We start from the raw sequence: 22216 nt of genomic DNA, 5'->3' as shown, positions 1-22216 counted from the left end.
CACGAATAGAATGTCTTCACAATAGTTTTTGATGAATGATTTTAAGTTATCGAATCAATATGTAACTGATATCGGTCAGTAACTGATAATTATAAGTACTTCAGTACTAGGTTTTTCAATTAAGTCACAGGTGGTTAGGTGCATTATTTTTCTCACATACAAGGTCATAATTAGAGAAGAAAAAATATTTGAACTGGAAATTCATCTGGATAAAACAAAAGCAATTAGCCGAATATACCTCAGAAATAAAACGTTTGTTTAGAAATATATTGTTAAAAAATTGTGTGAAGTTCTCTGAATAGTTTTTATTCCAAAATCATTTTGTTTGTAGTTTTAGATGGACAATTTTATTGAAATTTTAAAAATATTTTTGTTAGAAACTGTCTTGAGAAAAACATCAAAAGATCAGCATTTTGAATAAGTATTTTGAAGTATTTCATATTGGTCAAACAATACATCACAGAAAATTTTTAATACAGTATTATTATATTTTTTTAAGGAAGGATTTTGGATTAGGGTATATATAGCTTTTATTTGGTTAGAAACACTTAAAAGTTTTACCCATCCCGTATATTTTGATAAACATTGTGTTTGGAATTTTGTCAAAACTTCCTTTCGCACGATAATTAGTGAAATATCCCCATTAAATACTTAAAAACATATATGCAAGAAAATAACCAAACAATTGAATAATAAAATAAAAGTTTTATTGTTTAAACACTGTTAATTATAAAAAAATTAAACAAAACCACGTGCCATTTTATTAGGTACCTAAGTTAGTATTATTTTGGAAATATATTAATTTCACGTTTTAAATTCCATTAAATGAAATTTTATTTATTGTGTCCTTTCCTTTCTCAACATTTTTGAAATTTTGGATTATTTAATAAAAAATGCAATGGCGATTGTTAGGTTTGATTGAACATATAAACTTTTGTTTATTCCTCACAAGTGTCTACCAAACAACGAGTCTTGGTAACTTTCTTGTAGTAAGCCGCAGATGTTTTGGGTGTCCTCGTCCTGTTAATGCTGTCGAAATCTACATGGTAGAGCCCGAATTTTCCTCTGAAAAGATAAAACAATTAAAACAGTATAAATCATTGGATTCCTTCTCATATTTTTCTTTTAGCACGAAACTAGTTATATTCACAAAAAAACGTATTTCTGCCTACTTATGATTTAATTAATATAATTATTTTATAAAACAAATAAGTGGTATTTTATTTTGCAAAATTAACGTACAACTAAGACACGTAATATTTAAAATAAATTATAAAGTAGTACATATAAAAATACTTTGACATGCTAAAGAAATATCCAAAAGCAGGTAAATTAGATTACTTAAGGCAAAAACGAGATTCAGATACTGTATTTTTCAAACATTTTTACTTGTTACTTTTCGAGAAACTTACGCATAACCCTGTAACCATTCGAAGTTATCCATAAGACTCCATGCAGTGTAGCCAAATACATTTACTCCATCCTCTATAGCACTTCTTACATTACTAAGATAATCCTACATATAAATCAAAAATTATTATTTGAAATTGTCCTAATTTTCTAAAAAACATTGTTAATTAGTTTGTTAAGTTTTAGTCGTCATTCTGTAAGAACATTTAGAATAATAAAATAAGCATATTGTTTTTACAATAGACATAACATTCTTTTGGTTTCATTACTTTTTTTAGTAAAGCAAAATTAGCAGCGTGCGCGATATTTTGTGCAATTATATTAAAAAGAATTAATCTAATGCTCCAGTATATGAGAATTGGGATACATTTGCACAGGTTTATGGTATTAACAAATATATATAAAACATAAATATATTACCCTGTAAACACGAACTCTCTTAACATCATCTAAGGAGCCATCATCAGGGGTACCATTTTCTGTAATTATAATTGCTGGATCGTTGTAAGTTTCTTTCAACCAATTTAAAAGTTTTCTTATGCCCCATGGAGTTATCTAAATTGCATAGGAAAATATATGATATGAAAACACTTTTACTTAACATGCAAACACTAATCATGCGGTTATAAAGAATAAAGGAATTAATAGCATTAGTAATCATTTTAATGATTTTATTTGAGTAATGCTCAAAAATATCTCCATTTCCACGAACATTAGCGCGACATACAGGGTGATTCATTAACAATGGGAAAGTCGAAAGCTGAAGATACTACACGTGAAATGGTGACCATTGGCGCAAACATGCCTTATCCGAAAGTTGATAGTTTCGGAAATACAGGGTGTTGAAAGTTAAAATTTTAAATCGTTTTTTTGCGATTATTCTGAAAATATGTAGGTTAGGAACTTGAAAATTTGTGAAACTATATTTTTTTAGGCGACGAATAAGATGCGTGTTGTAATTTCAGCATTGCTCATAGAGGGCGCCACTTACGACCAATTTTACCGAAAATTTAGTTAATAACTTTTTACCCTGTATGTCTAACATGAAACTTGATTCAAAACCTGAAAGAGCAATCATTTTTCCATTAATTATGTATTCTTGTTTCATTTCGGTATCTCGATCCGTTTTCGAGAAAAATCGATTTAACGAACACTATGTTTTGATAATACGAGAAATTAAAAGCGAAACAAGCCAAGAGTTTCTTCGTGTTATTACAACAATTAACAATAAAACAAATAAAATATGTAATTATGATTTAAAGTAATTGTTCGAAGAATCCACCGTTGACACTGATACACTTTACACGTTTTCTGAGAGATCTTCGAGTTTGAAACAACATATTGGGATTGCGTCTGACTTCGTTGGCAGCGATTTGTATTCTTTGCCACAACTCTTCACACGAGCCAATAGATTCTTTGTAAACTATATCTTTCATTCGAGACCAAATAGAAAAATCAAGAGGATTGAAGTCCGGACTTCTGGATGGCCAAGCAAAAATGCTAAGATGGCCAATCCAGCGATTTGGAAAAACTGCATCTAAATATGCACGCACTGGCCAAGAAAAATGCGGTGGAGCTCCGTCGTGCATGAACCACATGTCTCTTCTTAAATAAAGTGGAACTTCTTCAAGCCGTGGAAGCATTTTTACTTGGCCACCCAGAAGTCCGGACTTAAATCCTCTTCATTTTTCTATTTGGAAGAATTTATTACTTCGTGTGAAGAATTGTGGCAAAGAATACAAATCGCTGCCAACGAAGTCAAACGCAATCCCAATATGTTGTTTCAAACTCGAAGTTCTCTCAGAAAACGTTGTGTAAAGTGTGTAAATGTTCTTCGAACACTGGCTTTAAATCATTATTACGATTTCATTTGTTTTATTGTTAATTGTTAATTATAATAACACGAAGAAATACTTTGTTTGTTTCGCTTTTAATTTCTCGTATTATCAAAACATAGTGTTCGTTAAATCGGTTTTTCTCGAAAACGGATCGAGATACCGAAATGAACAAGAATACATAATTAATGGAAAAATGATTGCTCGTTCAGGTTTTGAATCAAGTTTCATGTTAGATATACAGGGTAAAAAGTTATTAATTAAATTTTCGGTAAAATTGGTCGTAAGTGGCGCCCTCTATGAGCAATGCTGAAATTACAATACGCATCTTATTCGTCTCTTAAAAAATATAGTTTCACAACTTTTCAAGTTCCTAACCTACATATTTTCAGAATAATCTCAAAAAAACGATTTAAAATTTTAACTTTCAACACCCTGAATTTCCGAAACTATCAACTTTCGGATAATGCATGCTTGCGCTAATGGTCACCATTTCACGTGTAGTATCTTCAGCTTTCGATTTTCTCATTGTTAATTAATCACCCTGTATTTTTAGTAACGAAAATGTAATTTGTTCGAAATTTATTGTTGCTTGAATCTGATTTATTCTTTATTCTGACTTCTCAGGTGTATTAATTTGTTCACTGTATACCAGCCGTTTAACAGCACCCCACAAAAAGAAATCTAGTAGGTTGAGGTCATGTGTTTTCAATTCGTTTTTTAAGTTTTACTCGAAAATTAGGCTCTTTTTCGAAAAACATAAGAGGGTAGTAATTTAAAGAAAATTGAAAGACGAATCCAAAAATATAATGATTGTTATAGTAAAGCAGTGGAGTACTATTTTATTTAGAAAAATATGCCACCGATTCCCTGTATCTCTGCCACTGAAGCATCTAAATTTTAGAAAAAGGCCTGAGATTTTGGACAATGCTTACATAAATACATGTGATCAATTTCAAATTATTTTAAATTATTAAAAAAAATTGAAAATATTTGTTTAAGTTTAACACCCTATATCTTTGCAACGAAGCGTTCTCGATAAAAACTTTATAGAAAAGACTCAATACGTACTCAAAAGAGAAAGAAAAATATCAAGAGTTGGCAATAGAAATAAGAAAGTATGAATTGTCCACTGGATTACAGCACTGCAGAGATTATACTAGCTCAGAATTTTCCTTAATCTCATGTAAAATTTTCAATAAATACTTTGGGTGGTTTAGGATATTTAGTTCTTTTTTAAAGCATTTGTAGTAGCTTATCTAAATGTAGGTACCCCTACTTCATATACAAAAATACCTAACTGTTTGTAATTTTATTTTTCTAGCTTCTTATTAAAGCAAAAAATAGGTACCTTGAAATATAGTATGGATGATGACTCCCATTCATCAGGCTGGTAGCTATTAACTCCTATGTCGTAAGTGTAACTTGGTTCCCCAACTGGTACTTCATCCGTGGCCGCTGTTAGCATTGAAGTATACATATTGACAGCCATGAAATCGAAAGTGCCGCTAATGTAGGCGATTTCTTCGTCGGTGAATGATGGAAGACGGGACTTGTTGAAGCCTTCAGCTAAACTACGTTCTGCAATGCGAGTCTTCATTATTTCTGGGTAGTCGCTGTTATAGATTGGATTTGCATACCATCCGAACTAAAAAAATTATCGGTAAATACTTTTCTTCAATTTCCCTTTATCAATATATATATTATAATATTACTACTTACTTCGAATTGTAGTGCTGTTTCAGCAGCAACTACATCTTCTTCACTGTCACTAGCAGGTTCATGCCACATAGTATCAATAGTGATTGATACGAGACCTGAAAACAATGATTATTGTTTTGTAATAACATCATATCTTCACATTGTATTGATTATGTCCTCAAATATGGTACCTTTAATTTTTTTAATAGCGATGTTAGGATATTTAATAAAAACTTAGTTTCTCTGAAAAATTTCCTGCGTTTCGATTATACATGGTGAACTAGGGTGTAATCGGGAAACTTTACCAGGCGGTAGAAGAGCAAAAAGTGTGAAGTGATCTTGAGTCATTTATTTTTAGGATAAAGGTTACGGAAATCAGTCGAAGCCTCAGAATTTTGATGCCATTGAGTATTGCGCAAATTCAATTAATTCATTTCGAAGAAAATAAAATGTCCAATTTCGTCAAAATCAAGAGTTGTTTTGAACTTCCAATTTTTTTATTCAGCCTCTGCCTCTGCAATAGCCCGTTCTTCGAGAATAGTGAGGAGCCCTTTTTTACTTAGAATTTGTATTGATAATGAAAAATTCTTAATTGACTCGTCATCGTTAGTTGACGTTATACAAGTCAACTTAGCGAATTCTTATATTTAATTAGATAAATTAGCTAAACAGTGTCGACGTCTTCCTCAAACATCTTTAGATATATTTCAGAAAATGTAATATTTTTTTACTAATTTCAACATTTTGTATCACGATTTTTATGAAGGTTGAGGTATACTGAGAGACCTGTTCATGTTTTATGGGAACATACTATTTTATTAACTGTCCTGACACAATTCTGTTTTGTAGTGGACTACTCTTGACAAAGATTTAACTTATATATAAATCTAAATGGTCCTATGTCCGTCCACCTCCAAATAATAAAGTGCTAAATTAACAAAGAAATGCAAATTTACCTTACTTGAAACATTAACAATTATTTTCGTGAAAATAAAGTAAGAATCCCTTCACTTATGCATTGAATTCCTGGAGTTTATTTTTAAATAATGTCTGCTCAATCAATTTGATGAAGAGAATAAACATGTGTCATATGTATTATTTTATCTTTTCAGTTTAATCAGGTGATATTTGCGTGTTAAAGAATACAAACTTTGCAAAACTCGATTTTACTCTTTTGAAGTCATTGTTTCTGTTGTATAAAAGATTATTTTCAGGTGTTTGAAGGTCCCAAATTCAAACTGTTTCGATTCTAAAATGTTGGAAGATTTCTATATTTTAAATTTTTATACAATATCATCCAATCTTTAATGTGATTAATACAGTACCTTGTTGTGTAGCTCTAAATTCTTGGTCATAGATGTGCCAAGCCCTAGCATGAGCTTTGATTAAGTGATGAGTACACACATAGTCTGCTAATCCTGACAATGTAATTCCTGGGGCAGAATATCCCTGGCCATAACCTCCTAAGCAAGTTTGCTTGGGTTCGTTAAATGTCAGCCAATATTTCACGTCGTCTCCAAAGAGTTCGAAGCATAGCCTCGCGTATTCTGCGAAAGCTTCTATTATGAACTCGCTCGGCCATCCTCCGATGTCCTGCAAGGGTTGTGGCAAGTCCCAGTGGTACATGGTGATCAGGGGTTCGATGCCATTATCTTTCAGTTCTTTGATTAGGTTCTTGTAGTATGTCACCCCGGGAAGGTTAACTTTGTTTACGAATCCTAGAAATCACAGAATAGATTTTTAGTGTATATAAACAACCATTAATGGAATAACATTTAATATATGAATGCCAAAATGCTGTTTGTAAATACTTAAACTCGCATAAATAGTATCATGATATAAATACTAAATGAACAGTAAAGCAGATATCACCAAGCATTCAAGAGAATGTGCATTTAGCAAATAGACCAGGGCGATCTGTTTTGAGGTGGATCTGAGAGGGGGCAAGCAAATTTTTTTTGGATTACCTTCAGTACAACTCACATAATAAAAGTGTAGATCTCTAAATCTGGGCGAGGTCCGGAACATTTTCAAAATTGCAAAAATGTTTAAAAAATTTAAAAATACCTATTTCATCTGAGTTTTTTACTTATATCTTGGAATCTATGTATTTTGAAAGAATATTGAAGAGGAAAAAAGTTTTAGAATTGAATTGTGCACAATATACTGGAAGTAAAAAATGTTTAAATTTATTACCGTTGTTGCACAATAGCAATAATTAATGAAAAAAGGCAAAATGCCCTCGGCGGAATTATAATATTTTAAAAAAATTATCCAAAACATTTGATTATTTTGCCTTTTTTCATCAATTATTACTATTGTGCAACATCGGTAATAAATTTAAACATTTTAACTTACAGTATATTGTGCAAAATTCAATTTTAAAACTTATTTGCGCTCCAATGTTCTTCCAAATTGCATAGGTTCCAAAATATAAAAAACAGATAAAATTGGTATTTTAAAAAATGTTTTAAACATTTTTGCAATTTTAAAAATGTTCCTGATCTCGCTCATATCTAGGGATCTACACTTTTATCGTGGTCTAAAAGTGAGAATTTAGATGATAACTTTTTGTGTGGTATTATCTCTATAGTATACTTTACAACTATATCTCCTTGACTATTGGAGATATATTCGACAGTTTCTAAATCGTGACAAATGATTTACAGATATAATGATAATGATTGAAAGAAATGTAATTACTAAAGTATAAAAGTACCTGTAGGAAGAATTCTTGACCAGGATAATGAGAATCGATAAAAATCAACGCCTAATTCTTTCAACATAGCTACGTCTTCTTTGTACTTGTGATAGGAATCACAAGCTACATCACCAGTGTCGTTATTAACAACTAATTCAGGGTGAGAGTGCGTATAACGATCCCAAATATTTTCCCCTTTGCCATCTTCATCCCATGCACCTAGAATAACGGATTCAATTTTGTAAGTAGATAAATACCTGAAAAGATTATTGGGATGTTCTTTCTCCATTTTCATATACAAATAGACAATAATCTGTTAACATCTCTCTTAACAGTTTGTTTTTATTTACCTTTTAGAAAGTCGTAAAAAATTATATTATGACAAAGTAAGTAATCAATTGCCAATTTACTCTTAATAAAACTTTCCTTACAATTTAATCAATTTTCATTAATGTTTAAACGCCTCCAATGTTTACTTCTGGATACGATTCACGCTAGAAAGCACTGAAAGTGTGTGTATACTTGAGCATCCATTGTGAATACTATCCAAAATTTTTTAATGAGAGCGTCCTGACCACCTAATTTGTAATCTTTTTTTAGTTTCAATAAGGGTTTGAAATAAAATAGCTTGGCAATTAAATAAAATTGTTTCAGATATGTTTCCAACACGGTGTTTCAAAATAGGTGTTGCTAAAATTGAGGAGGATATAGAGGACACTGGGGTAGAAAATTTTTGCATATAAACCACTAGTCGGAAATGAGCCGTTTTGGCTCTGGAGTAATTTTAGTCAGAAAACGTAATGTTATCTCGTTGACACCAAAAGCCAATTTTTATTAAAGATAACTCAAAAAATGATTGGAAACAAAATAAACACGTTTATCTCTTCTGATAAGTGTTTACCAACTACATATCCTACACACAGAAATTGTTTTTATCCACAACTATGTGATAAAGGCTCTATTGCACGTATCTAATCTATCAATTCAATGTCATCTGTGTCACGCTGTAATATACAGTGTGGCCAAATGAAAACGAAACAGAGCCATTTTTAGGAACTGCGTCAAGAAAAACGCTTAGACCCGTCGATTTTATATTAAAGGTGGACATTCTCTGCTGGAATTTTTGACTCCGCCACTTTCACCCCCAAGCAAGGGTTAAATTATGTTTAGTTGCTTACTTACTACTTAAATGTTCAAACTGATGACCGCCCGCTTCCATACAAGAATAAAGATTTTGTTCGAAACGTTCGCTCACATTCCGAAGCATTTCCAGCTTGATTCGACGGCATTCATCGACGATTCTTTGACGCAAATCTTCCAGCGACGCTGGTTTAGGTATCCCCACAAAAAGAAATCAAGGGGCGATAAATCCGGTGATCGTGGAGGTCACTCAATGATGCCTCTTCTCCCAATCCAATTCCGTAGAAAACGTCGGTCCAAATACTGAAGGACAATTAACGCATAATGCGGAGGAGCACCGTCCTGTTAAAAAATCAAATGATCTTCATCATACTCTGGAACATTTTCAATAATATCAGTCAAGGCAGGGCCAATAGCGTCTTTCAGTAATTGCAAATACATTTGGCCAGTCAAATTACCAGGCAGAAAAAAGAACCCACCAGCCAGTCACCGAAAATTCCAGCCCATACAATTAATTTTTCCGGTTGCTGTGTATGCACCTCGTGAAAAGCTCTTGGGTTTGAATCGGATCAATAGCGGCAATTGTGACGATTTACCGTCCCGTTCAAGAAAAAACTGCATTCATCAGAAAAACAGATGTTAAAAAGGAACTGTGGATCGTTCCCTGCTCGCTCACTCATTATTTCGCAAAATTGCAAACGGCGGTCATAATCATCCTCATGAAGTTCCTGGACTAAATGTATTTTGTATGGATGGAATTTATTCTTCTTCAAAATGGTTTGTATGCTAGTTCGATTGATCCCAGACACAGATGCCAGCTGCCTCGTACTTAATGTAGGATCAAGATGAACTTGTCCCAAAACTGCAACTTCACTAGCTTCATTAACTATAGGTTTTTCAATTTCTCGTTTTTTATTGGCTACGTTCCCTGTCTCTTGAAATTTTTTTACTAACTCTAGAACATACTTCCTCCTGACATGTCGATCTTGATGTTGTTCATTAAATAGCTGAGCTGTTCTATTCGCACATTTATTGTTCATAAAGTAAAGCGAAATGATATCTACCCTTTCCGCAATGGAATAAACCATAGTGTTTAATTTTCAAAAACACAATTAAATAAACTACCAACCAACGCTTCCAAATAATACTAGAAAATAATTTGGAATCCACTAATTTTACGTTCATTGTGTGTGTATAGCATTCATTTCTGTTTTTTACAATTGTTTTTTTTTACGAAAGTGATAACAAATCGCCAAAAACCAATGTAACGCAAGAAATACTAAATTTATACCATTGGCGTACTTAACTCGAATGACTGGCATTTTTACCGTTACTAATTGTTTGTACATAAGTTTCAACTTTAAAATCAAAATTATTAATAAGTATTGGGCGGAATTATAAAATTTAAAGTCTGTTGTAAAGAGAATTGTAAGAGCTTTCAAAAGAAATATTACTCAACCCCCAATGCCATTTAAACATTTTGGGGTGATGCTTACCCTTGCATGGGGGTTAAAGCGGCGGAGTCAAAAGTACCAACAAAGAATGTCCCCCTTTAATCTAAAATCGACGGGTCTGAGCGTTTTTCTACAATCTTGACGCAGTTCCTGAAAATGGCTCTGTTTCGTTTTCATTTGGCCACCCTATATATAAGGAATAGTGAAACAAATAAACAGAGCTGTCACGTAATAGATGATATGATCTAATTGAGTGTTTCAGATTTGTTTTGTTTGCGACGAAATTTTGCTTGTAAGTTGTTGAAATGGACCAATTAACGTTCCAAGAGTATGCAGATATGCATCTTATTTATGGCGAAGCAACGCTGGAGAAGCTGAGCGCTTTCCGAATCGTCGACATCCTTGCCGAATAACATTTTCGAACATCCTACCAGAAGCCACTTTGAACAAGTATTATATTATTTTTGCGTTATCCTTAATAAAAATTATTTAAATATCGAAGCTTTTTGAAGTGAACATAATAACATTTCCGACTTGGGGATTATATACAAAAATTTTCTTCCGCAATGTCCTCAAGTTTCGCAATACTTTCTTGAAATATCCTGTATAAATCAAATCTAACATCAATTACTATAAACAATCTAATCCAATCATAACTAATATTATAAATAGTTATTTATGTTACAATAAAGAGACTTACCTTCTATTTGATAAGAAGATGTGGCTGCACCAAACATAAAACCTTCGGGGAAAAGTTTATTATTAGTTTCATCCTGTGCTGTGCTAAAAACGTATATAAACATTATATATTATTGATCAACTATTTACACCACTAACTCCTACATATTTTAAAATATACCATATATTTATTTGATGTCGGCGTTGGATGAAATGTATGGCAATTAATACTAGACGGAGCTGTAATGGCTGTAATTTGCAGAGTAGTTGTATTTCCACTGTATGATGTGTTCTTATTGTATACTTTTTTGAAATACGAGTATATGTACAGAATATTAGCTACAGTATTCATTCAACTTATGAAACAAGAGGCATAACTTTTGGGTTATTATTGTTATTTCATATTTTGCAACAGTTCAACAGTGCAACATATTCTACACTTAAAACCCTTGGTAGAAGACTGGGACCCTTTTTAACAAATATTTTAAATGTGATTTTAATTTGTCTAATATATTTTACTATAAAACCATATTTTCCTTATTTTTTTTTTTACTACTGGTATATTTTTTTTCCGGTGGGAAATTATATTCCCAAAGACGTTTTAGTAAACAGACTATACTCATTAATTTTCTGGGTGATGTATTTCCCACCTACAATAAAATAAAGGATCTCTTACCATTACACTATTTATAGCCTAACAGTAATTATACAAACATATAATTAAGATTTATGAAACGGAGTAAAACAGTTTTTACCTAAACTACTTACGTTACAAGTTAGACAATGTTACAAAATTTTATATTTCTGTCCGTATTTGAATTTGTCGAAAAAAAATTTAGAGGCCATAGCTTTCTCCTACCATATAAGTATAGCTAAAACTGTAGAAAAGTTTGAAATTAAAAAAAAAACAAATTTACCACACCGCCCAACCCCCCTCCATTGGTGGTGTAGATATGGTGTATGGTATTGAAGTCATTATCTCTAATATTTATATTTCTTTTTATTTTCAATTCTAGAGGGATTGAAAATTTGTTACAACTTTATATAAGAAAATAATCCTAAAATCATTATTTTGAGTAATTTCAACCCGGCTATTAGCTTATGACCTATTTTTGCAGTTTCTATGGAAAGTACAGATATTATTGTAGCCAGATACCGGATATTAACTTTGTTCCTCAATATTTTCATAATAAAAAATATAAATAAAGTAGAAGTGGAAACATAAGCTTACAAAGTTTTCTAGAATATAATAAAAACTGCAGTCAAATTTTAAATTCTTACACACTACACTAGAAATAAAGGGTATATTGGTGATTGTACTTATCCGTTGTTCCACAAATTTTCAATAATTTCCTTTGTTTTGTATAAAAACNAGCCAGTGCTCTGATATACATAGAATATCGAAATGATTACTAGCTAAAAATATCTGAAGTTCATCAATTTTGTTAGATAAACTTTGAGCATTGATATGTAGCACAGAGTACTTACAATCCAGGTCAATATTAGACATTTTGAGATGCTGTAGTGGACATGCTTCCTCCATTACTCCTTGAACCTTTTGAGGGAAAAAACCTATTCAACACAACCCCGCTAGGCCAAATCCTGATGTCAGTAACTGCAGAACTTTAGAATAATTCTAAAGATGGCAGCACATATATTATATCTAATGTTGAGTTTCTGGGATAGTAGTTTTCCAGTGAAGCATACGAGGGTTATATTTTAATAGGTGGGAAACTATTATCCCAAAAAAACATAAAGGGTTACCCTTTAAACACAACAAAAAATATTTTTTAATATGTTTTTGATTCAAATTGTGTTTTTTTATGAAGAACCACACAGTATCATTTTTTTTTATAAAGAAGCATATAACATCATTTTAAAATACAATTTATAAAATGAAGTAATAAACGTTATAACAGATATTTCTCAACAAAAAAAGTGAAAAATTTCTTACACGTGCCTATGTAAGTGAAGTGTTTGGGAACTCACCTAATAGCTAGTAAGCAACAAAATATAAAACCTCTTAGAGACATGGCTGATGCGATTAATTCTCTTAAAATGTGCCTTATATTATGTACTTATGAAAGCTACCTACTTGAGGAAGAGGGGTACTTGTAAAATATTGTATTGTTATTGTTATTGATAAGTTATGAAACATATTTAAGCCTTATATTCATAACTTATTAGAAATAATATTTTACAAGTACTCCTCAGCTTGAAGTAGCTTTCGTAGGTAGGTATGTACATAAAATGATAAAACTATTTTTGGAAATGTTTTAAAAGGAAAAATTACTTAAAATAATTAAGTATTATTTACAATAGTATTAAAGACAACATAGAATTAGTTTATTTGTGATATGTTTGAAGTACTGAAATTATTATTATCAAAACGCTAGGATCTAGTGACTATAGTAACAAGCGAATTATAAAGGACATTAATAAAGTGAAATAGTTGATTCAGAGAGAATTTAGTAAGTTCTTAGTAATCTGTGGTACAAATCTTTTTGAAACATATTTTATAGCAGTTAAAAGTAAAAGATTGAAAGTTCAAGATTCGATTTCAAATAAAAAAAATGTTTTATGATTGTATTTAAGTATATATCAACTAAATATATACAGGATGATTTACATAATAGATATTTTACCTCTCTTATCTTTTTCAGGCCCGGTCTGGCCAGGTCGGGCAGTCGGCAAAACCCGACTTATTTTGGAAGATAGGCCCCCAAACGACTAATGAGGCGCCAAAACTATAAGAAAATTTTTTGTAAATTCTTGAGATATAGCCACTGTAAATTGAAAAGAAAAAAGAAGAACGTAAAAATGAAAATTGAATCATTTGTAGGAATGAGATTTTCCCAGATCAAAAAATAACACAAATTTTATTATTTTGACCTATATCCCTATAAACAGTGTACCTACAGGAAGAAGGAAGAGAGGAAGAGAGAAATAAATATATATTCCAAATCGTGGGCCCTCTAAACTAATAACTCCTTTATCTATAAGCCGTGGGCTTGAGGAAAAACCGAGAAAAATTAATATCTCCCAAACTGTAAGTCTTTTAACTTTATAATAACCCTTTACTATATAGCCGTATAAGTTATGTGCCCGGAAGAAAAAATGAGAATATAAATAATAATAAAGAGCTTTAAAATTTTTTAAAGCCTTCGGACTAAACCAATAATAGTTTGGACGTAGCCTATAGAGCTATAGCGTAAATAAAATCTGTGTAGATTTTATCGTTATCTGGAAATGACAAGTGATGAACAAATACTAACTTATGGTCAAAAGAACTTCTCCGCGCATCAGTACGATCATTTATATGTTTTTGAAATAAGTGCGTTCCTTGAAAATGGTGATAGAAGGCACGAAAATGAGGAACTTTTATTAAACAACTGATGGCCTAAATGCTTCTGTTTTCAAGAAAATTTATTCAGAAAATTAACAATAAATGTAAGCCGACCTTGTGCATCGTGTGCACGTGCATTGTGAATTACTTAGCCGGCGTATAAGATGTTTTCTGATCAAGAAGTAGGTGTTAATGTACAGAGAATGTTAGTACAATTTAAATGAGACTTGAAATTTTTATTAGTAACAGACGACAACCTGACAGTAGAACAGTGCAAAAGGCAGTTCAAAGGTTACGAGATGCCGAAAATGTCCACGTGACATATGAAAGCTACAACGAAGAAAACATCATAAACCTCGCTGAGGAAAACCCGAGGCGCAGTACTCGCGACATTGGCCGAGAGGTGGGTGTATCTAACAGTATCGTGTGGCGTGTACTACGAGAACAAAATGACAATGATTTTCAGCCCCGTGTGGAATTCTGTCAGTGGTTTCGACATCAACAGCACAAGATCCGGATTTTGACAAGCAAGGTGCTTTTTACAAATTTTTTTTTGTTTTACTAGAGACGACATACTAAATTTTCACAACATTCAGTATTGGTGTGATGCAAATCCTTACGTTGTACAGAGATCTCGGATCCAGTATCGGTTTTCAGTGAATGTGTGGTGTGGTGTTTGACAGAATTTTGACCGTCGTTTGGAAGCATGTTTATTAGCACATGGAAACAACTTTGAACAATTTTTATAGAGCATGTCAGTAAGAAATACCTAGTTCATTTAATTATTCTATTTTACGTAAATCATAAATTTCCAAATATTGAGTATCTGAATTATTCACAATAGCATTGACAAAATAGGATTATTTTTTTTATGGCATTCTGTAAGTACTGAAATGGATTAAATTGAATTGATTATCAAAATATTAGACTAATGACTGAATTATAGAGTAAGAACAATACATGCACAGAAAATAGTGCTTATTCTAACACTTCATTTATAAAATTTAAATATGAGACAGAGGAATTGTTTTAAATATTTTTTTTTAATGCACAGAAAATTATACATACCATACCGTTCACTATTATAAGTGGTTTTTGAGTAATATTTCCGAAACGGTAATCGATCCAATTAAAATTTGTTACATACATTTAGGGGTGGCCATATCCCTGGCCGAGAAATAGTCAAATTTCTGGCCTTTTTACGTACCGAAATCTTGAAAAATAAAACGTGTAGAACAAAAGGAAGCCCAAAAATAAAATCATTGATGTTCTGTTTATTCATTGTTACTCAAATAAAATAATAACTTAAAAAAGCGTTTGTAAAACATGCGTTTGCTGTTATCCTAACCCCACATTTTAAGAATTATTTTCACGTACTTATAAATAAAAGTAAACAATTTTATATGTAGGACTAAGCAAGTAAATGTTATAAGAATATTTACATGTGGAATTATATATAAAAAAGTTAGTATTTTCGTAAATTTCAGTACCTAAAACCTTGATGGTTTGATCGTTTTTTGCACCTGTTTATTCGTTTTACTGCGGCGTCTTTGAAAATACACAGATGTTATGACATAACATTCCCGTTATTTGATAAGCTTCAAATTATTCAGTTATTAAATTACTTAAATTATTTGTCTTTGTGTAAAACACTATTTCAAGAATATGGCGCCCTTAATGCAAACACCATTTCTAGTTCATACCGAGGTTTTCTGTAAAAAAAAATCTTTCAAAAATACATACTTGTTGATATTATTTTATATAAATTAGAAAAAAATATCTTAATTGTTAATTTTATTGGAAAACTATAATGGATATTCCTAAAATAGTATAATAATATATTATTTCGTATACAAAAATACGACTAACAAAACTTGACGTTAATTTCAAATTATGTTTACAAACATAATCAACAAAACATATTCTTCTAAGTGATAGCGAAAATATTTTGTAATTGAGATATCGAATATCTAAAATGAAAACATTTTGCCTGTGAGGGGCTCTGGCTTTAATAATAGTAACGATAACGTTATCTTGAATAAAAAATCACAGGTGTTTTCCATATTACTATCTAAATGGTTATTTCAATTAAGATTGAGAAAAATTACATGTTGAAATATTTTAGATCATTGGAAAAAAATACCTTAGAGATTAGCTGCGAAATATAAATTAAATTTTTTTATTGCACTATCAATAGGTATCTCTAGGTATATCAATAGGTATTTTTAGAAAAAATATACCTATGCTTTACCTATATTACATTTATGGAGAAAAATTGTATTAAATTGGATGATGATGGCAGATGCAAAAGCAGGTTAAATTGTTGGGAAAGACTTTATTTAACAGTCATATTTAAAGAATTTTAGGAGATGACAAAAATATTAATTTATATTATGAATAGCCTACATAAGATCTAATAGGCAATTATTCTAGGCAAGACTCCCATAAGCAATGTGTTCCGCCAACTTTCTTATTAAAAATTAAATATTTAATTTTAGGTGGTTTAGTGAACTGTAACCTGAGGGGTTATTTCCTTAATTATCTAACTTTAATTAATTATCTATTTGATGCTCGAAAGAGTTACTATTCAATTTTCGAAAGAGTGACTACTTAATTCTCGAAAGGGAGTTTATTTAGTTATCGTTATACTTTAATTAACACGTGGGAACTTAGAAATGTTGTATGTTCAGAAAATTAATTCCAAGCGCTTACCCTTTCATTGCTTTCGTGGGATGTAATCCAGTGGCTGACTATACAGGGTAGCACTGTAGTTGCAGAAACAAAGGAAATACAAAACTTCCAGGAAGGGTTTTTTTAACAATAAACAAAACAAACAAAATAACAACACAACGACTCGAACAGCATTATTAATGAATTGATTCAACCGCGACAGCGTACCGAGATTCAGGGAATGCGCGCTTATACAAATTTAGAAAAACTATCAAAATTAATTAATTAGCCCGAGATTTTAAAGTTAATAATTAGTCTGCTCAATGTGAAACTTAAGAACGATCTCCTTTTTCGAGATCTCACCCGAATTCCACACTTCGCTTTGACACGCCCATATCTTGGGTCCAGAAGTTTCGGTTCTTATCTTATTGGCGAGAACACTGAATGTCGGCATGCCTTAATAATTAGGTTAATAATTATTTAATTAACTTGACTTACATTTATATAAGAATAATTATATGACTTATTAGTAACCCTAGCCCTCCCCTACGACTCCGCGTAGCAATTACGGGACGGATTAGTCGATCTCATTTAATCTACTCTTATAGCTAGGAAAAATCCGTCAAAAAAACCCAGCTGCTTAGGTATACTCTCTTTTCGAATTATTAACAATTTTACAATATAATTTAATTCTAATGTGGAATCTTTACGCTCTTTCTCGCGGTTTCGCGCGTTATTAAAAAGATGGGGTCTACGCGGTGCCTCCCAGACGCTTAACACATGGCGATACGTTTTTAAGAAATTACTTTACCCGAAGTGTTTTGAGCTTGTTCTCATTATCGGTTTTTAAATTTATTAGTTCCTGTGACAAAAGTTCTTCAGACTACCCTCTGAATATTGGTGCCCATAATACTTAACCGGGTCATTCTTAGAACTATTGAGCCCTTGTTTTCTTGAAAACCGTCCCATAAATTACGCGGATCTGGTTTTTGTTACAGAACAATTTATATAGTACCTATATACAATTTAAAAAAGCAACTGTAAATACTTTTTAAAAAGCAAAATAGATAATATTTATATCTATTCAGTGTAATATTACATACAGGATGTTTTAAAAATACCTGTACAACGTAAGACAAAGGATTCCCTAAACCAAAATGAGTCAATTTAGATTAAGGCCTCTTTGGTGTCAGAAAATGATGGTATATTTAATTGATCATTCATTACATTGAGCCAAAATTGTACCGATAAAAGCTCCTATGGATGTACCACGTACTTGTTTATAAAATTCCCAGGTAAAAATAAAAAAAAGTTGAGTCAAAAATAATAGTAGAATTTTTTTAAATAATTAATTATAGTAAATTTATTTTTGACACTGATATTTATTTTAATCAGGAATTTTATAAACAAATCCGTGGCACACCAATGCGAGCGTATATTGAGTTCAATTGTGCATTTAATTTTAAATTTTCATTCGCCTTTTTTAAAGAAATACGTGGATGACATAACCTGTACACAAGATGGAAAACAGCACATTTTATATAATTTTAATGAATATGATATGCATATTTAGTTTACTATTAAAAGAGAAACATACAGGGTGTAGCGTGTATAATCTATAAAAATTAAACTACAGCTTCCTAACGATATTTGTAATAGAAAGGTCTTATACGAAAAAGTTCTATTTTTGCGATTTTTTTTTCCGTAAATTAAAGTTCAGTTATGGACCAAAATATTTTCTCTGGAACGGTCCTGTCCGTGTGCTGTACGATGAGTTACGTGATAGATACTTCTCAATTTTTGGGGAATTTTTCAATGTAAAAGTACAAACTAAGAAAAATAGATATTTAAAAAAAAACTTATATTTTCATATTTTAATAATTAATAGTAATTACTATTTTAATTGCATTGTTGTTACTGCAAGAGTTTGCAAATAAAGTCACATCCGTAAGCATCTGTAGTTGCCAACTCCATGCACTAAACAAACTCCATTAAAATATGGAACAAAATGAAATAAAACTTACCATTTCTAGAGAAAATGTTGAAATTGTTCCCCATTAGCGCGGATACAGGCATGGCACCGATGCACCAATTTTGGCGAATATTTTCCCAAATTCCAGGTATTCCCCTAATTGTGTCAGCAGCTTCAAGTATACGGTTTCGCAATTCTTCCACCGTAGCAATTGGAGTATTGTAAACCAATGACTTCAAGTGACTCCAAAGATAAAAGTTCAATGGAGTTAGATCGAGTGACCGAGGTTGCCACGGCACAGGACCAAAGCGTCCAATCCATTGTTGAGGAAACATTTCGTTCAAAAGTGTCGTTACTTCTCGAGTACTGTCTGAAGGAGTCCCATCTTGAAGATAAAACATGCGTGTCTGAACTTGTAATGCCATATCGTCCAATAATTCAGGCAACCGGTTCTTCAAAAAGTCAGCATATGTTGGTCAATTTAGTAGTCCTTCAAAGAAATAGGTACCCACAAGTACATCGCCTATTATGCCATCCCAAACATTTACCGAGAACCGATGTTGAAAATGAGTTTCCCTAATCGCGTGAGGATTTTCATCGGCCCATATGCATGTTATGGAAATCCACTTCATCACGGGTAACTGTCGCTTCATTTGTTCCACAAAACATAAGCAGGAAAGTCTACTTGATTGGCACATTGCCGTAAAACCATCTGCAAAAACGAATTCGTTGATCACAATCCGGGGGTAAAATCTGTTGAACTGATTGCAGATGATAAGGGTGCAACAGCTGGCGCCTGAAGATGCCATGTACGGTACGAGATGACGTTCCTACTTGCTGTGCGAGTCGTCAAGTATTAATTGTGGGGTCTTCGTCAAGATTTTCCAACACTGCATCTTCAACATGAAGGTTCACTTGCTGACCACGTCCTTCTCCTCGAGGAATAACACTTCCCGTATCTCACAGCCGCTGAACGCACTGTAGGATTGTATTTGCACATGGAGGGTGACGTTGCGGCCATCGTTCCCGATAAAACCTAGTCGCCACGAGCGCATTTTCTCCGGCTACACAATACATTAACACCACATGGACATGTTCGGAAATAGTAAATGCATTGTTTTCTCGGTTCATTGTAAAACTAGTTATAAACTAAAAAAATAAGTAAAATAAATAATAATCTCATTTTTAATGTAATCCCACGCTATTCTTAGTTTTTATTTCTTTATAAAAATTACACTGTCGCTGTCGTGGAATTACAAAATAAAAACTTTTGTCTGGAATCTTTCATTTTTTAACACTGATGGGTCGATGGATGATGCTTAATATTTAATAATTAAGTGAATAATGAAATTAATACAAATACAAAATCAGTTGACTGCACAAATTTTTTGACAGTGTAACTTAACCTTCTTTTAGTATTACTAGTATTAGATTATATCGACTTAAATTATAAGGTTGTATCTCGGGTCGAATAAAAACATTTCCAAAATTTTTAATAAATAACATAGGGTCGGCCCTCATTTTCGTTGAATAAATTAACTTTAACTTACAAAAAAAACGCGAAGATAGAATTTTATCGTATAAGAATTTTCTATTACAAATATCATGAGGAAGCTGTAGTTTAATTTTTATAGATTATTCACGCCACACCCTGTATAATAGTGTACCTTTCCTCGATACTAGACTAATTTGGACACTAAATAACAGAATTATACTATGTAGATTGGTACATAGAACCAATTGGTAACCAACAATTTATGAAACATATCTACTAAGAATATGGAAATTAATTTGGTACGTAAAAATGAAAACAAGGATACAAAGAATCAGCTATCCTTGCCCTGTTGACAAAAATTTAAAAAATCTTTATAACATTTAAAAAAATTCTTACCCACGGTTTTTTTAAAAGGTTATCTTTTAATACAGGTAATCAGTATAATGTAATAAATTCTATAGGTGGTCCTATAAATAATAAATAATTATAATTGTGAGCAATCAAAGAAATTGGTGCTTCTATTTCTTTTATTCAAAATGTTACCCCTAATTTATTAAATATATTTAAAAATAAAAATCATATTAAATTAACACAAAAATGTAAAAAAAAAATTGGAAATATACATAGTAAATTAAATGATGCTGATGATCAAAAAGTCAGGGGTGGTGTATGATATTCCTTGTAACAATTCTGATAAAATTTATATAGGTCAAACGTCTAGGGTATTAAAGGATCGATTAACATAAAATAAGTAATATTAGGTAAAAAACAATCGTGTGCTTTGCCGGAGTATAGTATTGAAACCGAACATAAACCAAATTTTAGTGAAACAAAGGTAATTTGCATAGATAATAATTTCAATAAAATATTTTTTTTGGAAGCTTTTGAAACAGCCTTTAATAATAATATAATTAATTAAATAAAAAAGAGATACTCAAAATCTACCTACTCCTAGTTATGAATTACTAATATTTATTGACATTGTTGAAATAAAATTGCATGATATTTATTGTATATATTTGTTCATAATATTTAGTGCATTGAAAAAAAAATATAATGATAGAAAAATTTTATTCCAGTTTTTTCTCCATGAGATAACATTAATAATTAATAGACTTATTTTACGTTTAAAATTTTATTCAGTTTTGACTAGACAGTAGTTGTTCAGAATAATGAAAATTTAAATTTTATCTCACTGTTTTTAGTTTAGCCATTTTTAACCTTGAGAACGATAATAATAAATGATTTTGGAAAGCTTGGCTCATAGTTAAAAAGAGTTTTCTTTCAATTTATTGACGACATCTCCAATATTTGTTTTTGTTGGAATATATACAGGGTGTTTCAGAAAAACCTACCGTAAGTACAGGGGGTGATAGTGCGACAAAAAATAAGAATTTTTTGTCTTATGAACTATATATCTATCTCCTCTTGTTTTCGATATACAGAGCGACAAAATAAAATTTTTTAAGTAGAATTTTTACGAAAATTTCCAAACGGTGAGAAATATTTTTATGAAATTTGGTATTCCGGGGTATTTAAGGATGCCAAATACGTTGGTCTAATTATTATTTGTATATTTCATAGAGGGCGCTAGTTATGCTACATTTGTATTACATTTTAAGTTCTAATTTTTTTGAGGTTAGGTTTTTCGGGCTCCAATTTCTAATGTACAATTTTATTTTCTAAAAATAATGTACTCTTTTTAGAACTTCCTAAGAATTTTTAAACATTTAGGTATATCTATTATAATGAAGGGATTCTTTAAAAAATTATTATAAAAAATATTAGAATTGACGTTTTTTTTTTAAATAAAA

General features: G+C 31.4%; 1 protein-coding gene across 1 annotated transcript; it reads right to left on the bottom strand.

Annotated features, from left to right (window-relative positions):
* Positions 1–690: 690 nt before the first annotated feature.
* On the bottom strand, positions 691–12991 carry LOC108912460 (myrosinase 1). Its single transcript, XM_023455573.1, has 9 exons — positions 12909–12991; positions 10942–11024; positions 7666–7866; positions 6272–6664; positions 4968–5062; positions 4597–4893; positions 1831–1965; positions 1413–1516; positions 691–1065 (listed from the first exon to the last, which is right to left on the bottom strand). Exons 1-9 carry the CDS (start codon positions 12950–12952, stop codon positions 939–941), a joined length of 1479 nt encoding a protein of 492 aa, XP_023311341.1. The 5' UTR covers positions 12953–12991; the 3' UTR covers positions 691–938.
* Positions 12992–22216: the final 9225 nt, after the last annotated feature.

Source organism: Anoplophora glabripennis, unplaced genomic scaffold (assembly GCF_000390285.2).
Source record: "Anoplophora glabripennis isolate ALB-LARVAE unplaced genomic scaffold, Agla_2.0 scaffold785, whole genome shotgun sequence".
NCBI lineage: Eukaryota > Metazoa > Arthropoda > Insecta > Coleoptera > Cerambycidae > Anoplophora > Anoplophora glabripennis.
This window is presented reverse-complemented; position numbering and strand designations above follow the sequence as displayed.

Bases quoted from the DNA above. Each gene is read 5' to 3' on its own strand.
- LOC108912460 (XM_023455573.1), bottom strand. From the start codon at position 12,952: ATGTCTCTAAGAGGTTTTATATTTTGTTGCTTACTAGCTATTAG. The intron at 5,063-6,271 runs GTACTGTATTAA...CATTGTTTTCAG, and splicing joins ATTTAGAGCTACACAACAAG to GTCTCGTATCAATCACTATT. The intron at 1,066-1,412 runs GTAAGTTTCTCG...TTATCTTTTCAG, and splicing joins GAATGGTTACAGGGTTATGC to AGGAAAATTCGGGCTCTACC.